The 19,596-nt window shown below is 46.6% G+C and overlaps 1 protein-coding gene across 3 annotated transcripts in view; it reads left to right on the forward strand.

Moving 5' to 3' along the window:
• Window positions 1-15,127, forward strand: part of LOC139746951 (phospholipase A2-like) — a 50,196-nt gene extending 35,069 nt beyond the window's left edge. For all 3 annotated transcript variants that reach the window (XM_071658646.1, XM_071658645.1, XM_071658647.1), the window contains 4 exons: window positions 6,480-6,649; window positions 10,098-10,257; window positions 11,426-11,578; window positions 12,447-15,127. In XM_071658646.1, coding sequence (XP_071514747.1) covers window positions 6,480-6,649; window positions 10,098-10,257; window positions 11,426-11,578; window positions 12,447-12,534 — 571 coding nt within the window. In that variant the 3' untranslated portion in view covers window positions 12,535-15,127. The remainder of the gene's footprint in view (window positions 1-6,479; window positions 6,650-10,097; window positions 10,258-11,425; window positions 11,579-12,446) is intronic.
• Window positions 15,128-19,596: the final 4,469 nt, after the last annotated feature.

The following is a 19,596-nucleotide window of genomic DNA, read 5'->3' on the forward strand; positions in this document are numbered from 1 at the left end:
TTCTGTCTCTACTTTCTTGAAAACGGGCACGATAATTCCGTCTTCTTTTTCTTCTTCCACCCCTTCGGCATAGATCCTGTGTCTTTCGAGTCCTTACATGGACATCTCGGGTCGCTTGCTCGGTGTTTCGTGCACACAGTTCTATTTATCATATCGGACGAGATATCATTATTAGCCCACTCCCATCTTGTCTAACAGTCCTAACACTTTGCGCAGGATTTTCCCACACCTACTCCCATCTTGTCTAACAGTCCTAACACTTTGCGCAGGATGTTCCCACACCTACTCCCGTTTAATCCGCAGCTGGCGTCGTGCCCTGATCCTCCGTGGATATACACTTTTATGGAGATGAAGATCGAGGTCCTCGCGCATTCCTCCTCCTCCTCCTCCTCCTCCACAGAGTGTCTTTGCGTCCGAGGCCTTTGCCTTTGATGACTTATGACGTAACAGCTGCTCTCTCTCTCTCTCTCTCTCTCTCTCTCTCTCTCTCTCTCTCTCTCTCTCTCTCTCTCTCTCTCTCATACAGACGTAAAATACATATTTTTTTTTGGGGGGGGAGGCGACAGATACGAACCTTCTTCGTGTGGGGGGGGAGAAAACCATACCACATCCGCCCATGAATTATTCCACCTGCATCACCATCAGAAGGAATCGATCCCGAGTCTCGCCATTCGGCTCAGATGGCCGAGTAATCAAGGGCGAGTGGCGAGGGAGGAGGAGCAGGAGGAGGAGGAGGAGGAGCCGAGGGGAAGAAGGAACGGTGAGAGGGGGACCAGAAAGAAGAACTAGGGAAGGGGAGCAAAGGAGGGGAACTTACCAGATCAGGACTGGAGGGGAACTTTGAGGAGGGGCGCCGAAGGGGAAGGTCAGCAAGTGGTCAAAAAGGAAGAGGGGGGAACTAGAGCCCAGGGGAAGAAGGAACGGTGAGAGGGGGACCAGAAAGAGGAAGAGGAACAACAAGGGAAGGGGAGGAAAGGAGGGGAACTTACCAGAGCACGACTTGAGGGGAACTTTGAGGAGGGGCGCCGAAGGGGAAGGTCAGCAAGGGGGGACAAGAAAGGAAGAGGGGGGGTGGGGACTAGTTCGATGTGAACCATAGACAACTGGCAGCGACGGGAAGGACCTACAGGTGCCACAGTGAGACTTAGGAGCTTGGGGAGAGGAGAGGAGAGCCACGCGTACGCGTCCTTGTCCACAGCTGCCCATCCCTGGGGAGGATGCCTAGGAGCTTGGGGAGAGGAGAGGAGAGCCACGCGTACGCGTCCATGTCCACAGCTGCCCATCCCTGGGGAGGATGCCTAGGAGCTTGGGGAGAGGAGAGGAGAGCCACGCGCCCTTTTCCACAGCTGCCCATCCCTGGGGAGGATGCCTAGGAGCTTGGGGAGAGGAGAGGAGGGAGAGCCACGCGTACGCGTCCGTGCCCACAGCTGCCCATCCCTGCGGAGGATGCCTGGTGCTGGGAGCCACAAGGTGCAGGATGGTAGGGTATTAGGATGGGAGGATGGACTTTATACCCTGGTTGTTAACTGCTGTTGCATCTGTTAGCGTTCCCGAACGTGGCGCCGTCACGGGCCGCCCGGGGTCGAGCGCACAGGCTCCAATCCTGGTTGCGGCAGTCGGCTCCACAGTCACCCCCAGCTGTTCATCCTTCCTTAGGAGATGGTTGGTAAAACGGGTACCCGGCTCAGGGCGGGAAATGGCGAATAGTATGAAAGAAAAAAAGAAAAAAAATGTATATAATTTCTTTATATTATTTTCCATTTCCCGCGTTCGAGAGGTAGCGTTAAGAACAGAGGACTGAGCCTTTGAGGGAATATCCTCACTTGTCCCGCTCCTCTGTTCCTTCTTTTGGAAAACTAAAAACGAGAGGGTAGGATTTCCAGCCCCCCGCTCCCTCCTCATTTAGTCCCCTTCTACGACATGCAGGGAATACGTGGGAAGTATTCCCTGCGTGTCGTTGAAGGCGACTAGAAGGGGAGGGAGCGAGGGGCTGGAAATCCTCCCCTCCCGTTTTTAATTTTCCAAAAGAAGGAACGGAGAAGGGGGCCAGGTGAGGATATTCCATCTCAGGCTCAGTTCTCTGTTCTTGACGCTACCTCGCCAACGCGGGAAATGGCGAATATGGAAAAAAAAAAAAAAAATATATATATATATATATATATATATATATATATATATATATAACGGGATGGCCTTGATTAAGGCCTCATTTGGCCGTGCCGTCTCAACTAATACACTGTGTGTGTGTGTGTGTGTGTGTGTGAAATCGAAGTAGACGGTGTACGACCATAGTTCTGAGTCGCGTACACCAGCATTGTCTCCCCGTGGCCATTCGTGGTGCCAGCCTTCATATTCCTGTACAACGAAACGTTGTTTTCTGGTGGTAAATGAGACGTTGTGAGGTCAGTGTGCGCATGTGTACATGCAAGCCATCACTGTTGGGTGGTGGACCGGGGCGTGTGTAGTCCGCAGGGTAAAGGGAAGGGTCTCGGGCCCCTGTTGGTGTTGCCTGGGGGCGGCCCCGTGGGTGGTGCAGAAACGCGGGGTTCCCCTTTGGCTAGGGTGGGAGGGGCGCCCGCACTCCGACATTCCATGCTTGCCAGAGGGTGGGAGGGTTGGGTTTGGAATGGCACGCCGCGCGCCGGCCGCCCGAGGAGGAGGGGGTGGTTAGAGCGAGCGCGCGGCCTCCCTCCCCCGCGGCACGCACGCTCCAAGCAGACCTTCGTCGTGTCAACTTTAAGAACATTTTTTTTTTTATCGTGATGTCATAAAGTGACCTGGTTTATAGTGATGACCTCGTAAATGTGAAGGTTATAGACGCGGCTGAGGAGGGAGGGAGCGAGCGAGCCCCCCACTTACCCCGTCTCTCGTGGGCCGGGATTAATATAATAAAGGATTTGTGGGTCAACTTGACCCGTTGTGAAGCGGATAAGGGTGTGGGAAGGTGTGGGTGTGTGTGTGTGTGTGTCGCTCTATCCAGAAGCTAGCCTCGGGTCTCGTTCTCAGGGAATGTCCTCGCTTGCAATGGTATCATAAATACGTAAAAAAAAAGCCTATAACTGTTTGGTATGTGTTGAATTTGGACTCATTAGAGAAAAAAGTCTGCTGCTCGTCATTCTTTTTTTACTTCTCTTGTGTCTTCAAACGCGGGAAGCATTGACCTCTTCCGTTTGTACTGGTCTCGTGAAAGTTCCGCCTTTTTTTTCAGAGATACGATTAAGACTCGTTTTGCTGGCGTGGCCTTATCGGCCGAAGACCGATAACTCCAGAGTCCCCGCGCCCAAAATTCGGTATCGGGTCCAGTCAGACAACAGGCAGCTGATGCCCCTCGGTGAAACACATGGTGTGTGTCATATAGCCTTATCTTACTGTGGGGGGGGATACTACATGACTGTATGGAGCCCTGGCGCCCACACGTCTCCGGCGCCTCTCGGTAAAACCCCCACCGTCTTGACCAGAGATCTCTCTCTCGTGCGTCGTATTTATGTAACGTCCGTGGGAAGGCTTGCAGCGTGTGCAACACCGCGCGGGGAGGTCGTCTGTTATCTCCTAACCCCTGACGGTTTTGCAGGTGGTGGAATGGTCATGGTAGCAAGAGTTATCTCCTCCCACCAGGACTCGAAGTGCAGGCCACAACACACACACACACACACACACACACACACACACACACACACACACACCCAGCCCTCCTCCCTAAAGGCCTTGGGTCTTCGCCAGTCCACCAGCCCTCCTCCCTAGAGGTCTTGGGTGCAGGCCACACCCCCTGGCCATCCTCCCTAAAGGCCTTGGGTCTTCGCCACTCCACTGGCCCTGCTCCCTAGAGGTATTGGGTGCTGGCCACACCCCCTGGCCTTGCTCCCTAAAGGCCTTGGGTCTTCGCCACTCCACTGGCCCTCCTCCCTAGAGGTCTCGGGTGCAGGCCACACCCCACCTGGCCATCCTCCCTAGAGGCCTTGGGCCTTCGCCAGTCCACCAGCCCTCCTCCCTAGAGGTCTCGGGTGCAGGCCACACCCCACCTGGCCTTGCTCCCTAAAGGCCTTGGGTCTTTGCCATTCCACTGGCCCTCCTCCCTAGAGGTCTTGGGTGCAGGCCACACCCCCTGGCCATCCTCCCTAAAGGTCTTGGGTCTTCGCCTCTCCACCGGCCCTCCTCCCTAGAGGTCTCGGGTGCAGGCCACACCCCACCTGGCCCTGCTCCCTAGAGGCCTCGGGGTCTTGGCCACACCCACCCAGCCAACACCTGAGGCTCCTGCTTCAGTCCATAACGATATTGGAATTTCGAATGTCAGACTGGATTTCAGAATAACCCCAGTCTCCCTGCAGCCCTACAAGTTATCCCAGCAGCCCCCCCTGGCATTCTAAATTAAGTTCTCCCACCCTCATGGCAGTCCTAAGAGTTGCCCAGCCCCCTTTTGGCAGCCATACAGATTACCACAGCCAGTTGGCAGTCCTACGACTTTTGTTCAGCCCCCTTAGCACCCCTACATGCTACCTCAGGCCCCCATGGCAGTCTTACGATTTCCCCTGCCATTCTGTTGGCTCCTCGTGTCTCCCTGACACATCTTTACAAGTGTCCCCTCATCTTCGTAGCAGCCCCTGTAGATCTCCCTTGCATTCCTGACAGCAATTCAAGTCTCCTCTCTGAGGCAATTATGTAGGTTTGTCCTGTCCTCTTAACAGGTACAAGCCTCTGTTGTCCTCCTAACACTGTTACAAGTCATCCTAGTCTTCTTAACACTAGTACAAGCCTTCCCTGTCCTCCTATCTATAGCACAAGTCTTCTCTGTCCTCTTATAACTAGTACAAGTCTTCCATGTCGTCCTAACTGTTAGAAGTTTCCCCTGACCTAACGCTGTTATAAGTCTCCTATGTCCTCCTAGCAATGCTACAAGCTTCCCCTGCCCTCCTAACATTAGTACAAGTCTTCTCTGTCCTCTCAACACTTATACAAGTCTCCCATGTCCTCCTAGCATTGCTACAAGCCTCCCCTGTCCTCCTAACATTAGTACAAGTCTTCTCTGTCCTCTCAACACTAATACAAGTTTTCCATGTCCTCCTAGCATTGCTACAAGCCTCCCCTGTCCTCCTAACATTAGTACAAGTCTTTTCTGTCCTCTCAACACTAATACAAGTTTTCCATGTCCTCCTAGCATTGCTACAAGCCTCCCCTGTCCTCCTAACATTAGTACAAGTCTTCTCTGTCCTCTCAACACTAATACAAGCCTTCCAGGTCCTCCTGACGCTGGTGCAAGCCTCCCCCTCTCCACTTGGCAGCCAGAAATATCTTCCCTGTCTCCCCCCCCCCCCCCCCCCCCCCCCGACAGTCATGCAAATTTCCCTTTTCTTAATCCTCTCTGTCCTGACAGCCGAGCACAAAGTCCCTTGTGTCGTCCCAGCAGTTCCACGAGTCTCTCTCTCTCTCTCTCTCTCTCTCTCTCTCTCTCTCTCTCTCTCTCTCCCCGGTAGCCATTCTGTGGTTCGCTGCTTGTTACCGGGTGCCCGTCACCTGTGCCAGGTCCTCCCTCTTCCGTGCCCCCACAGCTCTCTCCTGTACTGTCCTCATGCCTATACCCTCTCGTCTCCTACGTACAGACGACCCTTACATGCCTCTCCCGTGCCCCACTGAGAGAGCCTTGCATGCCTCCTGTGTTCCCACAGACAGCCCTCTATGCCTTCCATGTCCCACTGACAGCCTTACAGGTCTCCGATATCCCGCTGACAGTCCTACAGTCTCCCATATCCCGCTGACGGCCCTTCAGGTCTCCCAAATCCCGCTGACAGCCCTACAGGTCTCCCATATCCCGCTGACAGCCCTACAGGTCTCCCATATCCCGCTGACAGTCCTACAGGCTTCCCGTATCCCGCTGACATCCCTACAGGTCTCCCATATCCCGCTGACGGCCCTACAGGTCTCCCATATCCCGCTGACAGTCCTACAGGCTTCCCGTATCCCGCTGACATCCCTACAGGTCTCCCATATCCCGCTGACAGTCCTACAGGCTTCCCGTATCCCGCTGACATCCCTACAGGTCTCCCATATCCCGCTGACGGCCCTACAGGTCTCCCATATCCCGCTGACAGTCCTACAGGTCTCCCATATCCCGCTGACAGCCCTACAGGTCTCCCATATCCCGTTGACAGTCCTACAGGTCTCCCATATCCCGCTGACGGCCCTACAGGTCTCCCATATCCCGCTGACAGTCCTACAGGCTTCCCGTATCCCGCTGACATCCCTACAGGTCTCCCATATCCCGCTGACAGTCCTACAGGCTTCCCGTATCCCGCTGACATCCCTACAGGTCTCCCATATCCCGCTGACGGCCCTACAGGTCTCCCATATCCCGCTGACAGTCCTACAGGTCTCCCGTATCCCGCTGACAGTCCCACAGGTCTCCTGTATCCCACAGACGACCCTGCAGGTTAATAAGCCTTGCTCCTCCTCCTGACGTAACGAATTCGTCGTGTCCCCCTCGACAGGCGCATTGTGGACGAGATCATGCGGGAGCTGGCGGCCAGCGAGAGCCCAGTGGCCGTGGTCGAGGCGGCCGAACTCACCGCCCTCATCTCCGCCTGCTACGCCCGCGCCGCCCACGACAAGCGGGACCCTCCACCCCCTGCGGACAACTTCCCTCACATCATCTATCCCGGTAAGGCCAGACGACGTCACCCTGATCTAAGGGTAACACGTTTACTTAAAACTGAGAGACCCTCCTTCTCCCCTTTAAGGGTAACACGTCTGCTTAACTCCCCTTTAAGGGTAACACGTTTACTTAACTATCCTTTAAGGGTAACACGTTTACTTAAAACTGAGAGACCCTCCTTCTCCCCTTTAAGGCTAACACGTCTCTCCCCTTTAAGGGTAACACGTCTGCTTAAAACCGAGAGACCCTCCTTCTCCCCTTTAAGGGTAACACGTTTACTTAAAACTGAGAGACCCTCCTTCTCCCCTTTAAGGCTAACACGTCTCTCCCCTTTAAGGGTAACACGTCTGCTTAAAACTGAGAGACCCTCCTTTCTCCCCTTTAAGGGTAACACGTCTGCTTAAAACTGAGAGACCCTCTCCTCCCTCCCTTTGAAACTCAGTAGCCGAAAAAAATCACCTGGCTCATTGAGATGACCTGTCACGGTAAGATAACCTGCCCAAGTAAGATCACCCTCCCCAGTAAGCTCACCTACCCCAGTAAGATCACCTGCCCCAGTAAGATCATCCGCCCCAGCAAGATCACCTGCCCCAGCAAGATCACCTGCCCCAGTAAGCTCACCTACCCCAGTAAGATCACCTGCCCCAGTAAGATCATCCGCCCCAGCAAGATCACCTGCCCCAGCAAGATCACCTGCCCCAGTAAGCTCACCTACCCCAGTAAGCTCACCTACCCCAGTAAGATCATCTGCCCCAGCAAGATCACCTGCCCAAGCAAGATCACCTGACCCAGTAAGCTCACCTACCCCAGTAAGCTCACCTACCCCAGTAAGATCATCTGCCCCAGCAAGATCACCTGCCCAAGCAAGATCACCTGACCCAGTAAGCTCACCTACCCCAGTAAGCTCACCTACCCCAGTAAGATCATCTGCCCCAGCAAGATCACCTGACCCAGCAAGATCACCTGACCCAGTAAGATCACATAACCCAGTAAGATCACTTACCCCAAGAAGATCAATTGCCCCAGTAAGCTCACCTACCCCAGTAAGATCATCCGCCCCAGTAAGCTCACCTACCCCAGTAAGCTCACCTACCCCAGTAAGATCATCCGCCCCAGCAAGATCACCTGCCCCAGTAAGCTCACTTACCCCAGTAAGATCATCTGCCCCAGTAAGATCATCTGCCCCAGCAAGATCACCTGCCCCAGCAAGATCACCTGACCCAGTAAGATCACATACCCCATTAAGATCACTTACCCCAGGAAGATCAATTGCCCCAGTAAGCTCACCTACCCCAGTAAGATCACCTACCCCAGTAAGATCACCTGCCCCAGTAAGATCACTTACCCCAGGAAGATCAATTGCCCCAGTAAGCTCACCTACCCCAGTAAGCTCACCTACCCCAGTAAGATCACCTGCCCCAGTAAGATCACCTGCCCCAGTAAGATCACCTGCCCCAGCAAGATCACCTGCCCCAGGAAGATCAATTGACCCAGTAAGATCACCTGCCCCAGCAAGATCACCTGCCCCAGTAAGATCACCTGCCCCAGCAAGATCACCTGCCCCAGGAAGATCAATTGACCCAGTAAGCTCACCTGCCCCAGTAAGCTCACCTGCCCCAGCAAGATCACCTGCCCCAGTAAGCTCACCTGCCCCAGCAAGATCACCTGCCCCAGTAAGCTCACCTGCCCCAGCAAGATCACCTGCCCCAGCAAGATCACCTGACCCAGCAAGATCACCTGACCCAGCAAGATCACCTGCCCCAGCAAGATCACCTGCCCCAGCAAGATCACCTGACCCAGCAAGATCACCTGCCCCAGTAAGATCACCTGCCCCAGCAAGATCACCTGCCCCAGTAAGCTCACCTGCCCCAGCAAGATCACCTGCCCCAGTAAGATCACCTGCCCCAGTAAGATCACCTGCCCCAGCAAGATCACCTGCCCCAGTAAGATCACCTGCCCCAGCAAGATCACCTGCCCCAGTAAGCTCACCTGCCCCAGCAAGATCACCTGCCCCAGTAAGATCACCTGCCCCAGCAAGATCACCTACCCCAGTAAGATCACCTGCCCCAGTAAGATCACCTGCCCCAGCAAGATCACCTGCCCCAGTAAGATCACCTACCCCAGTAAGCTCACCTACCCCAGTAAGCTCACCTACCCCAGTAAGCTCACCTACCCCAGTAAGATCACCTGCCCCAGCAAGATCACCTGACCCAGTAAGATCACCTGCCCCAGCAAGATCACCTGACCCAGTAAGATCACCTGCCCCAGTAAGCTCACCTACCCCAGTAAGCTCACCTGCCCCAGCAAGATCACCTGACCCAGTAAGATCACCTGCCCCAGCAAGATCACCTGACCCAGTAAGATCACCTGCCCCAGCAAGATCACCTGCCCCAGCAAGATCACCTGACCCAGTAAGATCACCTGACCCAGTAAGATCACCTGCCCCAGCAAGATCACCTGACCCAGTAAGATCACCTGCCCCAGCAAGATCACCTGCCCCAGTAGGACAAATGAAGTTCTTTTTGGACTCGCAGTGGGACGCGTGCGAGACGTCCACCCTTAAGGCATCCACTGTGTAATGTTAACTTCCCCGCACTTGTGTTACTGTGGTGTTGGATGCCGTTCCAAGTCATCTCAAATGATAAACTAGGTAGTCAGGATCCTGCCATCTATACACCGGTCACATTGCCCTTGAGCACCTTGAAGTATGAGACTGTTAAATGAATCAAAAGTACAAAGGCAAGCATCAAATGCAGGTGAACGAATTTGGACATGATGGACGGGAGTGAAGTTACGTGTTTTTGATGTTTTTGATTACAATGTCTTTGCATTATAGATTTTCTCCTAAAGGAAGTTTATTTTTCACTTTCTGTTATCATGGAAAATGTACAAGACCATTTTCATTTTATGTGAATAATTAGATATAAGTATTTATTATTATTGTTATTATTATTATTAGTTAATATTTACCACAGACGGACCTTTTGGAAGAGTATATCAGTATTTTAGAATATTAGTTTGTTGATAACGGTAGATGATAGGTACGATTTAGCCTGCATGGTAAATTCCCCTTTTATTTGAACAAGCAGTGAGGGAAATCTTGTCATTTACATTGGATGTTGGACTACGTACTTCCATTTTCTATTTCCATAATAAGAGCGTCACGGGAGACTGTGTTACGGCATGAGCGACACTGATCCCCCGTCTCTAGTAATGGGTGGCTCTTCCCCCCTTTCTTTCCCCCACCGTGCAGGAACCATTACTCTTCCCCCTTTCTTTCCCCCCCTTCTGCAGGAACCAAGTGGTCGGCAAGAGCGACACTGATCCCCCGTCTCTAGTAATGGGTGGCTCTTCCCCCCTTTCCCCCACCGTGCAGGAACTATGACTCTTCCCCTTTCTTTCCCCCGTGCAGGAACCATTACTCATCCCCCTTTCTTTCATCCCCCTTCTGCAGGAACCAAGTGGTGTGGCACCGGCAACGTGGCCGAGGGGCTGGACGACCTGGGGTCCCTACGGGAGGTGGACGCTTGCTGCCGCGACCACGACCTCTGTCCCGAGGACCTCGAGCCAGGCCAGACCCGGCACAACATCACCAACGACTCGCCCTTCACCATGTGAGGAGGAGGAGGGAGGGAGGGAGGAAGGGACGACGAGGGCGAGTAAATCGAGGGAGGTGGGGGGAGGAACGCTGTGTGTGTGTGTGTGTGTGTGTGGGGTGAGGAGGGCCAATGGTGGAATAATGGGTCGGGGTGGATGGATTATCGGCTTTGGAGGGCGAGGTTGATAAGGGGCGTGTCGACGTGGTGTGTTACGATGTGGGAGATACGAGTAGACGCTGATAATGGAGGGAGTGAAGGTGAAGGACAGGAGAGAGAGAGAGAGAGAGAGAGAGAGAGAGAGAGAAGTTGTTAGACTTTCTCAATAATCACTATGTGTGTATATATATATATATATATATATATATATATATATATATATATATATATATATATATATATATATATATATATATCCCAGGCTATAAGATATAGTATAGATAAGACATGACAAGGCGGTCGACCCACGTGAGTGTATGGAGCTGTATTGATCTATGGGAGTTAGGAGGACGCGTGAGGTTGCGGACCAAAGGAAGGAAGATAAGTCAGGGAAGAGAGAGAGAGAGAGAGAGAGAGAGAGAGAGAGAGAGAGAGAGAGAGAGAGAGAGAGAGTTCGATATTCATGATAAGGGAGGGTTATACGAGTGAGCGTGGTTAGCCAGTGTCGAAGTGAAGAGAAAGTGGATACTTCTGAGAAGCGAAGGATGAGTGAATATGAATGGCGAGAAAAGTGAAAATTAGGGTTAGGAATAAGTACAAGAAGGTGAGGAAATGTTACTAAAGAGCGTATGAATAGTGAGTATATATATATATATATAATTATTTTATTTATATTTATACTTTGTCGCTATCTCCCGCGTTAGCGAGGTAGCGCAAGGAAACAGACGAAAGAATTGCCCAACCCACCCCCATACACATGTATATACATACACGTCCACACACGCAAATATTCATATCTATACATTTTAACGTATACATACATATAAATAGACATATACATATATACACATGTACATACTCCATACTTGCTGCCTTTATTCATTCATTGTGTGTGTGTGTGTGTGCACCACTTTGCCCATGTGTGTACAGGCAGTAGAATTAGCATTGTGTGTGACGACGAATAATGACACTCTCTTTATGCTACACCTGTTGCCGGCCGTCGGGCGCGTGACACCTGTGGCTGCAGGACGCACTGCGACTGCAACAAGAGCTTCCGGACGTGCCTCAAGAACGTGGGCAGCGGCGAGGCCAAGGAGGTGGGGTCGGCCTACTTCTCGACAGGGCTCTTCCAGTGCTACCGCCTCGCCAAGCCCGTCAAGGGATGTAAACAGTGGGCTGGGTGAGTGGCGCAGGGACCTGCTCTCTCTCTCTCTCTCTCTCTCTCTCTCTCGTCGTTAACGTTTAGTGATGGCTTTACACCATCGTGTTCTAGCCAGTTAGTTGTCTGGCTGTTGACAGTAATAACGTAAGCTCTACTATTTTTTGCTATAGCAAGTTAAGTCTAAGATACCCAGTGACAGGCTGCTACCCTCTCACAACCTCCCTCGATTCCTTCCCTTCCTCACAATCTGCCAGGTCTCCCTCTCTTTCCTCACAACTTGCCTTGCCCCCTTACCTTTCTCATAACTTTCCAACTTTCCCTCCCGTGCCTTTAAGCCTGCCTCCCCCCTCCGCTTCTTAACTTGCCAACCTTTCGTCTCCTTCCTCACAGTCAGCCCCGCTGCCTCCCCTTCTTAACATACCAACCTGTCCCCCTTTCCACCTGCCACGTCCCCCTCTTTCCTTTTTCACAACCTGCAAGCACTCGCTACCTTTCCCCATAACTTTCCAACTCTCTTCCCCTTCCTCACAACTTGCCTACACTCCCTTCCTTTTCTCACAACTTTCCACCGTTCCCTCCCCGTCTTCAGGACCAACCAAATCACCTTTCCCGACAATATGAAAACTTTCGCCCCCCTCCCGTCCTCATAGCTTAGTGATTCTGCCTCATCTAGCCAGCAGCTCTTCCTTCTATGCTTCACACCTTTTGCCTTTTCTCGCCAACAGTTTGCTCGCTCTACCCTCCCTCCTCCCACACACACACACACTTAGCCAACTGTGCCTTCGCTTACCAACAGCTTGCCAGCTGTAACTTACATCCTTCATACACTGCTGACAGTCTCTCCTTTCCCTCGGCAGACTTATGAACATCCCTCTTGCATTCGCAGACTGCTGACCCAGGCTTGCCAGGAGTACGACTATGATGAAGATGGAGAACCTCGTTGGCAGGTCTTCGACATGAAGTCTTTCGAGTAAAACGAGCGGAGGCGGAGGAAGATGAACCAGACAGCAAACAAATCGGTGGACTTGACAAGAAACGTATCTTGAATTCGACCAGAAGCAGATGAGTTAACCTGACAAATAATATGACCATAAATGTGACAAGAGACAGACAGCGAACTTGACATGATTCACTCTTTGGACTTACCCCAGAGCAGATCTTGAACGCGACGGGATGAGCGAAATCAGGTAACTTGACCGAATGCAGTTGTCAGAGACTGTGCCGAGCAGCGGACAAGAATCTGTTAAGAACCACATGATGAACTTGACCACCAGAAAGTTAGACGAAGAACATGAGAAAAAAACAAGACAGTTAAACTGACGGCGAACAGTTCATGAACGTGATGAGAAGCTGACAATCTGTTTGACGGAGTAGCATGATAATAGACGGTGGAATAGCGCTGTTTGACGGAGTAGCATGATAATAGACGGTGGTAATAGCGAAACACAGACTTTCTACTGGATAAGAGAGAGAGAGAGAGTACAGTGGTGACTTGAAGCAGGCATATTCTGCTTCACAGTAGAGAGAATGGTGAACGTGACAACAGACAGTGATAACGACGAGAACCAGACCATTTGACAAAACCCAGGCGATAAATCGAACTAGTAATTGATGATGTTCCAAATCCCTAATGCGAGTCACAGTTGCTGAATACGAGGAAGTGATGCAGTCACAGAAGAAACGGAATGATGATGAAGATACCATACCAGGTGTCAAGTGAAAGAGAACTGACTGGAAATACTGGAACAACGAAAGAAGAAATACTATTATTGATGGTGAAGAGAAAAATCATTCGAAAACTGTGTGTAAAGATTTGGAACATAGGCCACAAAACAGTGTATGATAAACAAGAGAAATGTAGTATTAGGCGTGAACCACCACAAGGAGGGGAATTAGAATGTAGGATTAGGAAAGAGAAAAGGAGGTTGAGGAAGATGGTGATAGTATTCATGATGCCAAAGTTTTATACTCGTACATCTTTTGGGGAGAATTAGACTAGAGCAAAGTGGTCGAAAGGCACCCCATTGCTGTCAAGTAGCTAACAGTTGGTTGAGACTGATAGATTTAGACTTGGAACAGAGCTGTGTAAATGAACACTCAAGCATTGAAGTTAAGGTTCAGGCAAGGATGTATGGTGTGAAGAGTCAGTATTATTAGATAACAATCGAGTAGTTTTGCTTCCAATTTCCTATCCAGTTTCTCGGGAGTGACTCGACATCGTGTTGCTCTTAAGAAATACCGTAAACGAGTTGACTCTTGTTAAGACAGTAACTTCTGCATTATAAGTGTATAACAACATACATTATATATATATATATATATATATATATATATATATATATATATATATATATATATATATATATATATATATTTTTTTTTTTTTTTGAAAGAAATATATATTATATATATATATATATATATATATATATATATATATATATATATATATATATGAGTTCTGGTATCGCATTAAACTTATGTATCTTTGCATGCATATGACCCATCATCTGAGTAACTTTCTAGCACCAAATAAAGTTTATATATAAGAATCTCAGCTTAAAATGAGGCACCTGCCGCAGAAGTGACTTTACTCAGAAGTTACTGTCCGTGAGAGTAACAATTTTCATAACTTTCCACAGAAGCCCCCTTTGCATACGAGTAACTTTGCATGATTAGAATATGCATGCATTCCGTACGCTACAGGAGAAGAGTAGCTTTTATGCACAGGCGACTTTGTAACACAAGCAAGTCTACATATGAAAGTTAACTTTTTGCATTATAAGTAACTCTGCATATCTTGACAGACCTTATAAGCGTGTATTCTCGAGCATAGACTGACATATAGAGTTTAGTTAAGATCCGTTATAATAATATTTCTACGGTAATCATCATAACCCCCTCAGACAGTACACTTTCCTTTGGGCTTTAACTTTTGATAATGTGAATCACTAAATGCCTTGATTCTACATATATTAATAGTTTTCCTTTTTTTTTTAATGAACAAGCCTCAGTAACCAGCCAGGAATATCAATCGACAAGTTTTACTCATCATAATGTTCAAAAATTGGTAACTAAAGAAATGGTTGACTTGAGGGTATGTCACTTATTTAGCTTATATATATATATATATATATATATATATATATATATATATATATATATATATATATATATATATATATACATGGTATAGTTGGAATGATACAAATAGAGCAAGGCACTCACATTTTATTTGAATTTTAATGTTGAATAAGAGATATTTCAGAAAACTCTGTCCGGTGTGTATATGCCAGTTTAAAATTTAAAAATATTAAGCCCGGAGAATTCCACTGAGAGCTATGAGGGTTTACTTAGGTCAGCTAAACCAACAAAATACAAAACTCCTCCATTTATCCTACAAGCCTTGTCTGACGCCTCCTCTTCGACTCTGTGGGGTTTGTTTCCATTCCCGTACTTCCACTAGAATCCCCCTCATAGAATCCAGTTAAAAAAAAAAATTAACAAAACATTTCACTTTCGTATGAGTATAATTATTACTGAACAGTAAAAAAAAATTACAATCAATTCCTGTGTGTTATTTCTTTAACCTTATAAGAGTGTGGTGGTAGTGACTGCTTTTTATTTTTTTTTTTACTGATATTCATATGAATATCAGTAAAAAAAATATCAGTGATATTCCAGATAAAGAAGTATGTCTGTACTTACTGTGTAATTGCAATAGGATGTTACCGAATATTTAAATGTATGAGAACGGAGCTTTCCGCTCTTGGCTCTTCATCTTTGAATATCATCATTTCTGTGAAACTTTTGAATTTCCTGTTAATTTTAGTACTACCCTTTCGTTAAAGATTTGCGTGTTCCACTCTTTTTTAGTTTTAACAGAAATGTATTCTCGCGTTTTTTCAGACTTTCTGCTCAACTTTAGATCTCTAGTGATATTATTTCAAAGACTTGATCAACTCTGCCTTCTGACTGTGTCGAAAAGTGATTTAGAATTATAAGGTAGGAAGATGTATGTGTAATTGGAAAGAACAAGGGAGATCTATATGTAGGAGGAAAGAAGCCAGCGAAGCACCTTTATATAAAGAAATGTTTGACATAGACAAGACCTACAATACTTCGAAATTGGGATTACTGAAAATCGGGTTTAAACTATGTTTTGACACTATTTGTTTGTATTAAAATCAGATATACCCGAATCAAAGAACGGATATTTGATACATGGTTTCCTCTGCCAACTTCATATACTTAAGTAAATACAGCGTGTCCCCAAAAAAAAATGTACTCGCTTTTTGACACCCTCTAACTCGCTGAATCTTTTGGGATCTAAAAAAAAAATCAGATATAAAGTGTCAAGTGAGTACATTTTTTTGGGACACCCTGTAGGACACCCTTATAGAATTACTTATGAGGCATCCTGCTGAGCTGCTTAGATCAACTTTCAAAATCAGGAAATGAAAAATACGTCTTATTTTCAGAGTTTAGCAAGATATTTCAACTTTTTTTCCCGACTGAAGATCGTTATACAATTACGGATTTCATTTCCTTGGCAGAGTTTGACGACCAATTCGTGCCGTTAGGTCAAATGCTGTACTAATTGCCGACTAGAATGATTTTTCTATTTCCAGTTCATTGATGGATTTATCGAGGTCTCTCATGGAAGGAAAGGTTATTCAAACTATCGAGAGTCATACAAAGATCAGTTCTGATAAGCGAAAAGATTGATTTTGATTGCACTCAGTCCAGAGGGTCGCCTGCGTAACCCAGGGGTAGCGCCAGAGAAAAAAATATATGGTCGGCAAAATAACATTTTACCCCGAACGTGTCGGGAGGGTAATTACATTAATGCTTTATTTTGTTTAATTAAGGTTCTGTATGCTTAATCTCAATTTTAAGCACACCAGCAAAGTGTGACAGTTAAATACATCCGAATGGAATACATCGATGGAAGTTGTTTCGAACGTCCGCGCTAAGACAAACTACCTAATTGTCAGTTGAGTTGTTTGAATGATTTGCCTACGAGACAAGTTACGAGCCATGTTAACTGATATGCTTTGACAAATTAATTTCGTCTCAACATATGCAAATCAATTGTCAAGCCAGGAGCATACATACATAATAAAATGACATACACAAGATCTCCCATTGTTATGCAAGTAAAGGAATACTTGCTAATCGTCAATAAAGATGAAAAAAAAAAAAAAAATTCTTGCACGTACAGACCCTCCCGATCCGGGGAAGGCACATGAACCCCCAAAAGCTACTTTTGATCACAGGCCTCTTTTATTAATTCCCCTTCAGTCCCTCATATTTTCCAGATATGTTTCTCTTTTTCTAAACAAGTTAACCGCCGTTTGAATTTTGCCCCAGTTTCTGCTACACCGCCAAGAAAATAGCTCAAGGAAAAGGGGAGGCTAGAGAACAAGGGACATAAGTCATTGGGTTCCATACTCTAGGGAAACCCAGGCTCAAACCAGCTACCTGGATGCTGAAGCACAAGGCCCGTTATTTTTCTACCGGGCCCTTGCTGCTAAGGTCTGTAGAGTTAGAAAAAAAATAAAATATAAAATAAACTAAGTTCAAGACGTCTTTGCCATATTAACATGGTCGCGAGCGAGGAAATGGTTAATATGGGAAAGGCATATTGAGTCAAGGTACAAATAATTATCACATATAATAATTCTAGCCTATGAAACACAAAGGCGGATGAAAATAATTAAAAAGATCAAAACTTGAAATTGTTCCAGTATTGTTTCCATCGAATACAAATTGCTATCTGAGGGAACATGTTATTTGTACAGCTATAATGAATTATGAAGGATATATGACAAAATTCGATGCATTGAAAAGTTCCACTTAGGTTTAGCTCTTTTCATTAACTTGATGCTACATTATTACTGAAAAGGAGGCGTGGTCGGTAGTTTTTGGTACTGTATTTGTATGGAAAACATTTGCTTGTGTCTAAGCCTTTCCTAGGCCCCAGACCTGGAGTAAAAAAAAAAATATATTATATTCTAGCATACAGGGGCACCAAACAAAAAAAAAAAAAAAATGCTGTAGGCCCAACAGATGTTTAATCCGGCAATAGTTTAATGGCAACATTAATATCATCATTACACAATTGAAGGACTGGTTCAGTAGCGTGAAATTAATTACCAAAAGTTTTCACGCGTTAGCACCTCAAATGTCTGATTTTGGATAATACCATCAATGAAAATGTCTATGAAGTAGTGGTGTCATGGTCAAACGTATACACAGGATCTAATGGATTCCCAAATTAGTTATCGCCCTCTCGTTCGTTTTTAAAATGAAATCAAAAAAATAATGCGTGTCTGGTGTTGAGAACCATGTTTTTGAATTAACAATCACATCCTTTTGCTTGGCAAACAGCTGAACAGTCATTTACCAAACAAGCTGATTAACACATACCTTAGAGATACCTTTGTGCAAGACAGACTTTCAAGGTTAACTTCACTCAAAATGGAAGGTAAATGAGCGCGGAAAGTGAGCATTCCAAAGATCATTGAATTTGTTCGTTGTGAAAATATGAAGTTCCTAGATTTAACTGAAGTTGTAATTGACTTTAAGATATTTCATTTAGTTTTGATTAAAGTTGTAGGTTTGTTTTGGGAGACTTATCACGTGGGTTATCCTGATATATTTAACTACGTTTGTTACTGATGAGTAGAATATGATAATATTTCCTTTTTGTATACTACAAATAAGGAAAGAGTAATTTGCCTAATATCCAAATACTCTGGAAGTTATTACTGACCACCTTTATATATTTGCTAATATTATATCTCATCCATATGTTCTTGTTATAAATACGGTTAATAGGCTGCTTACCACTATACTAGTTTCACTAAATCTTTTAGTCTTCCCAGTAAGTATATGATCAAACTGGTACTTGTATATTGCCAAGTCCAACTATGATGGGAAGAGCCTGAAGGGAATCTAAAATATATATCTAGCACAAAAGACTCAACAACTAAGTATGGTCGCTAATGATGCAACATCTACTTTCATTACTTTTTTTCCACACATGATCACACTCATCCACTCACTGTAAATCTTTATCCATAATTACACCTACGTCCTTCTTTTCCTCCACTTTGTCAGAGGCATATCATCTGTTCATAGATATATGACTATTGCCTTTAAATACGTGGAGAGGAAATGCTCACACAGAGCATTTATAAGATGTATTTAGACTTATCATTATATTATCATATTACATATTATATATATTATATTATCATATTATATTATCATATTTAGGGAAGACAAATGGATTAGGTCCAACAGAAGGCAACGACGGTAGCTGAAATACAGGTACAGTGAGCGAGAGGCCGTGAATATTCCGAATATTAGAAGAATGAAGCGAGGAGAGGACACGACTACAGCTTATATAGAATTAATCTAACATTCTCGTTAAAAAGAAGGAATTCGAAGTGATCAGGGAAAGATCAACGAAACCATTAAATAACTTAAAAAATAAGTCGGAAAAGGTGTAACGTACTTCCATAGTTTTAGAGTGCTGGGTGACGGCGGAAACAAGCTAATTAAAGAAAGTGTGAGTGTAACCTTAAATAACTGGAAACCTGTATGATAGTAAATAGAAATTATACCAATAAACACAGGCCTCCATGGTGTAGGAGTCAGCACGGGCCAGCCCGGCTGGAGGAGGGGTCTCCAATCCTACGCGTAGCGGCCCACACGCAAGCCAGGTGTTCATCCTCCCCACGGAGCTGGTCGATAATTGGGTACCTGATCTAGGATGATGTTGATGTGTACAGACATAGATAGAAGTGAAGACATGGTACATTTATATATGGTGAAGAGACGGGGTAAAACGAGCATAAACGCTATCCTCCTAACAAAGTCACAGTAATCACAACATTTTTTTCCCCAATGATATTCTATCTCCCGAATTTCTTATAAATCGCTATTATCAAGCTAATAACCACGGTAGAGTACAACGTTTCGTTCCCCAATGAATTCCAATTTTGGCGCCTTTAAATTTAAATGGG

This window comes from Panulirus ornatus, chromosome 66, assembly GCF_036320965.1.
Source record: "Panulirus ornatus isolate Po-2019 chromosome 66, ASM3632096v1, whole genome shotgun sequence".
In the NCBI taxonomy this organism is placed as follows: Eukaryota; Metazoa; Arthropoda; class Malacostraca; order Decapoda; family Palinuridae; genus Panulirus; species Panulirus ornatus.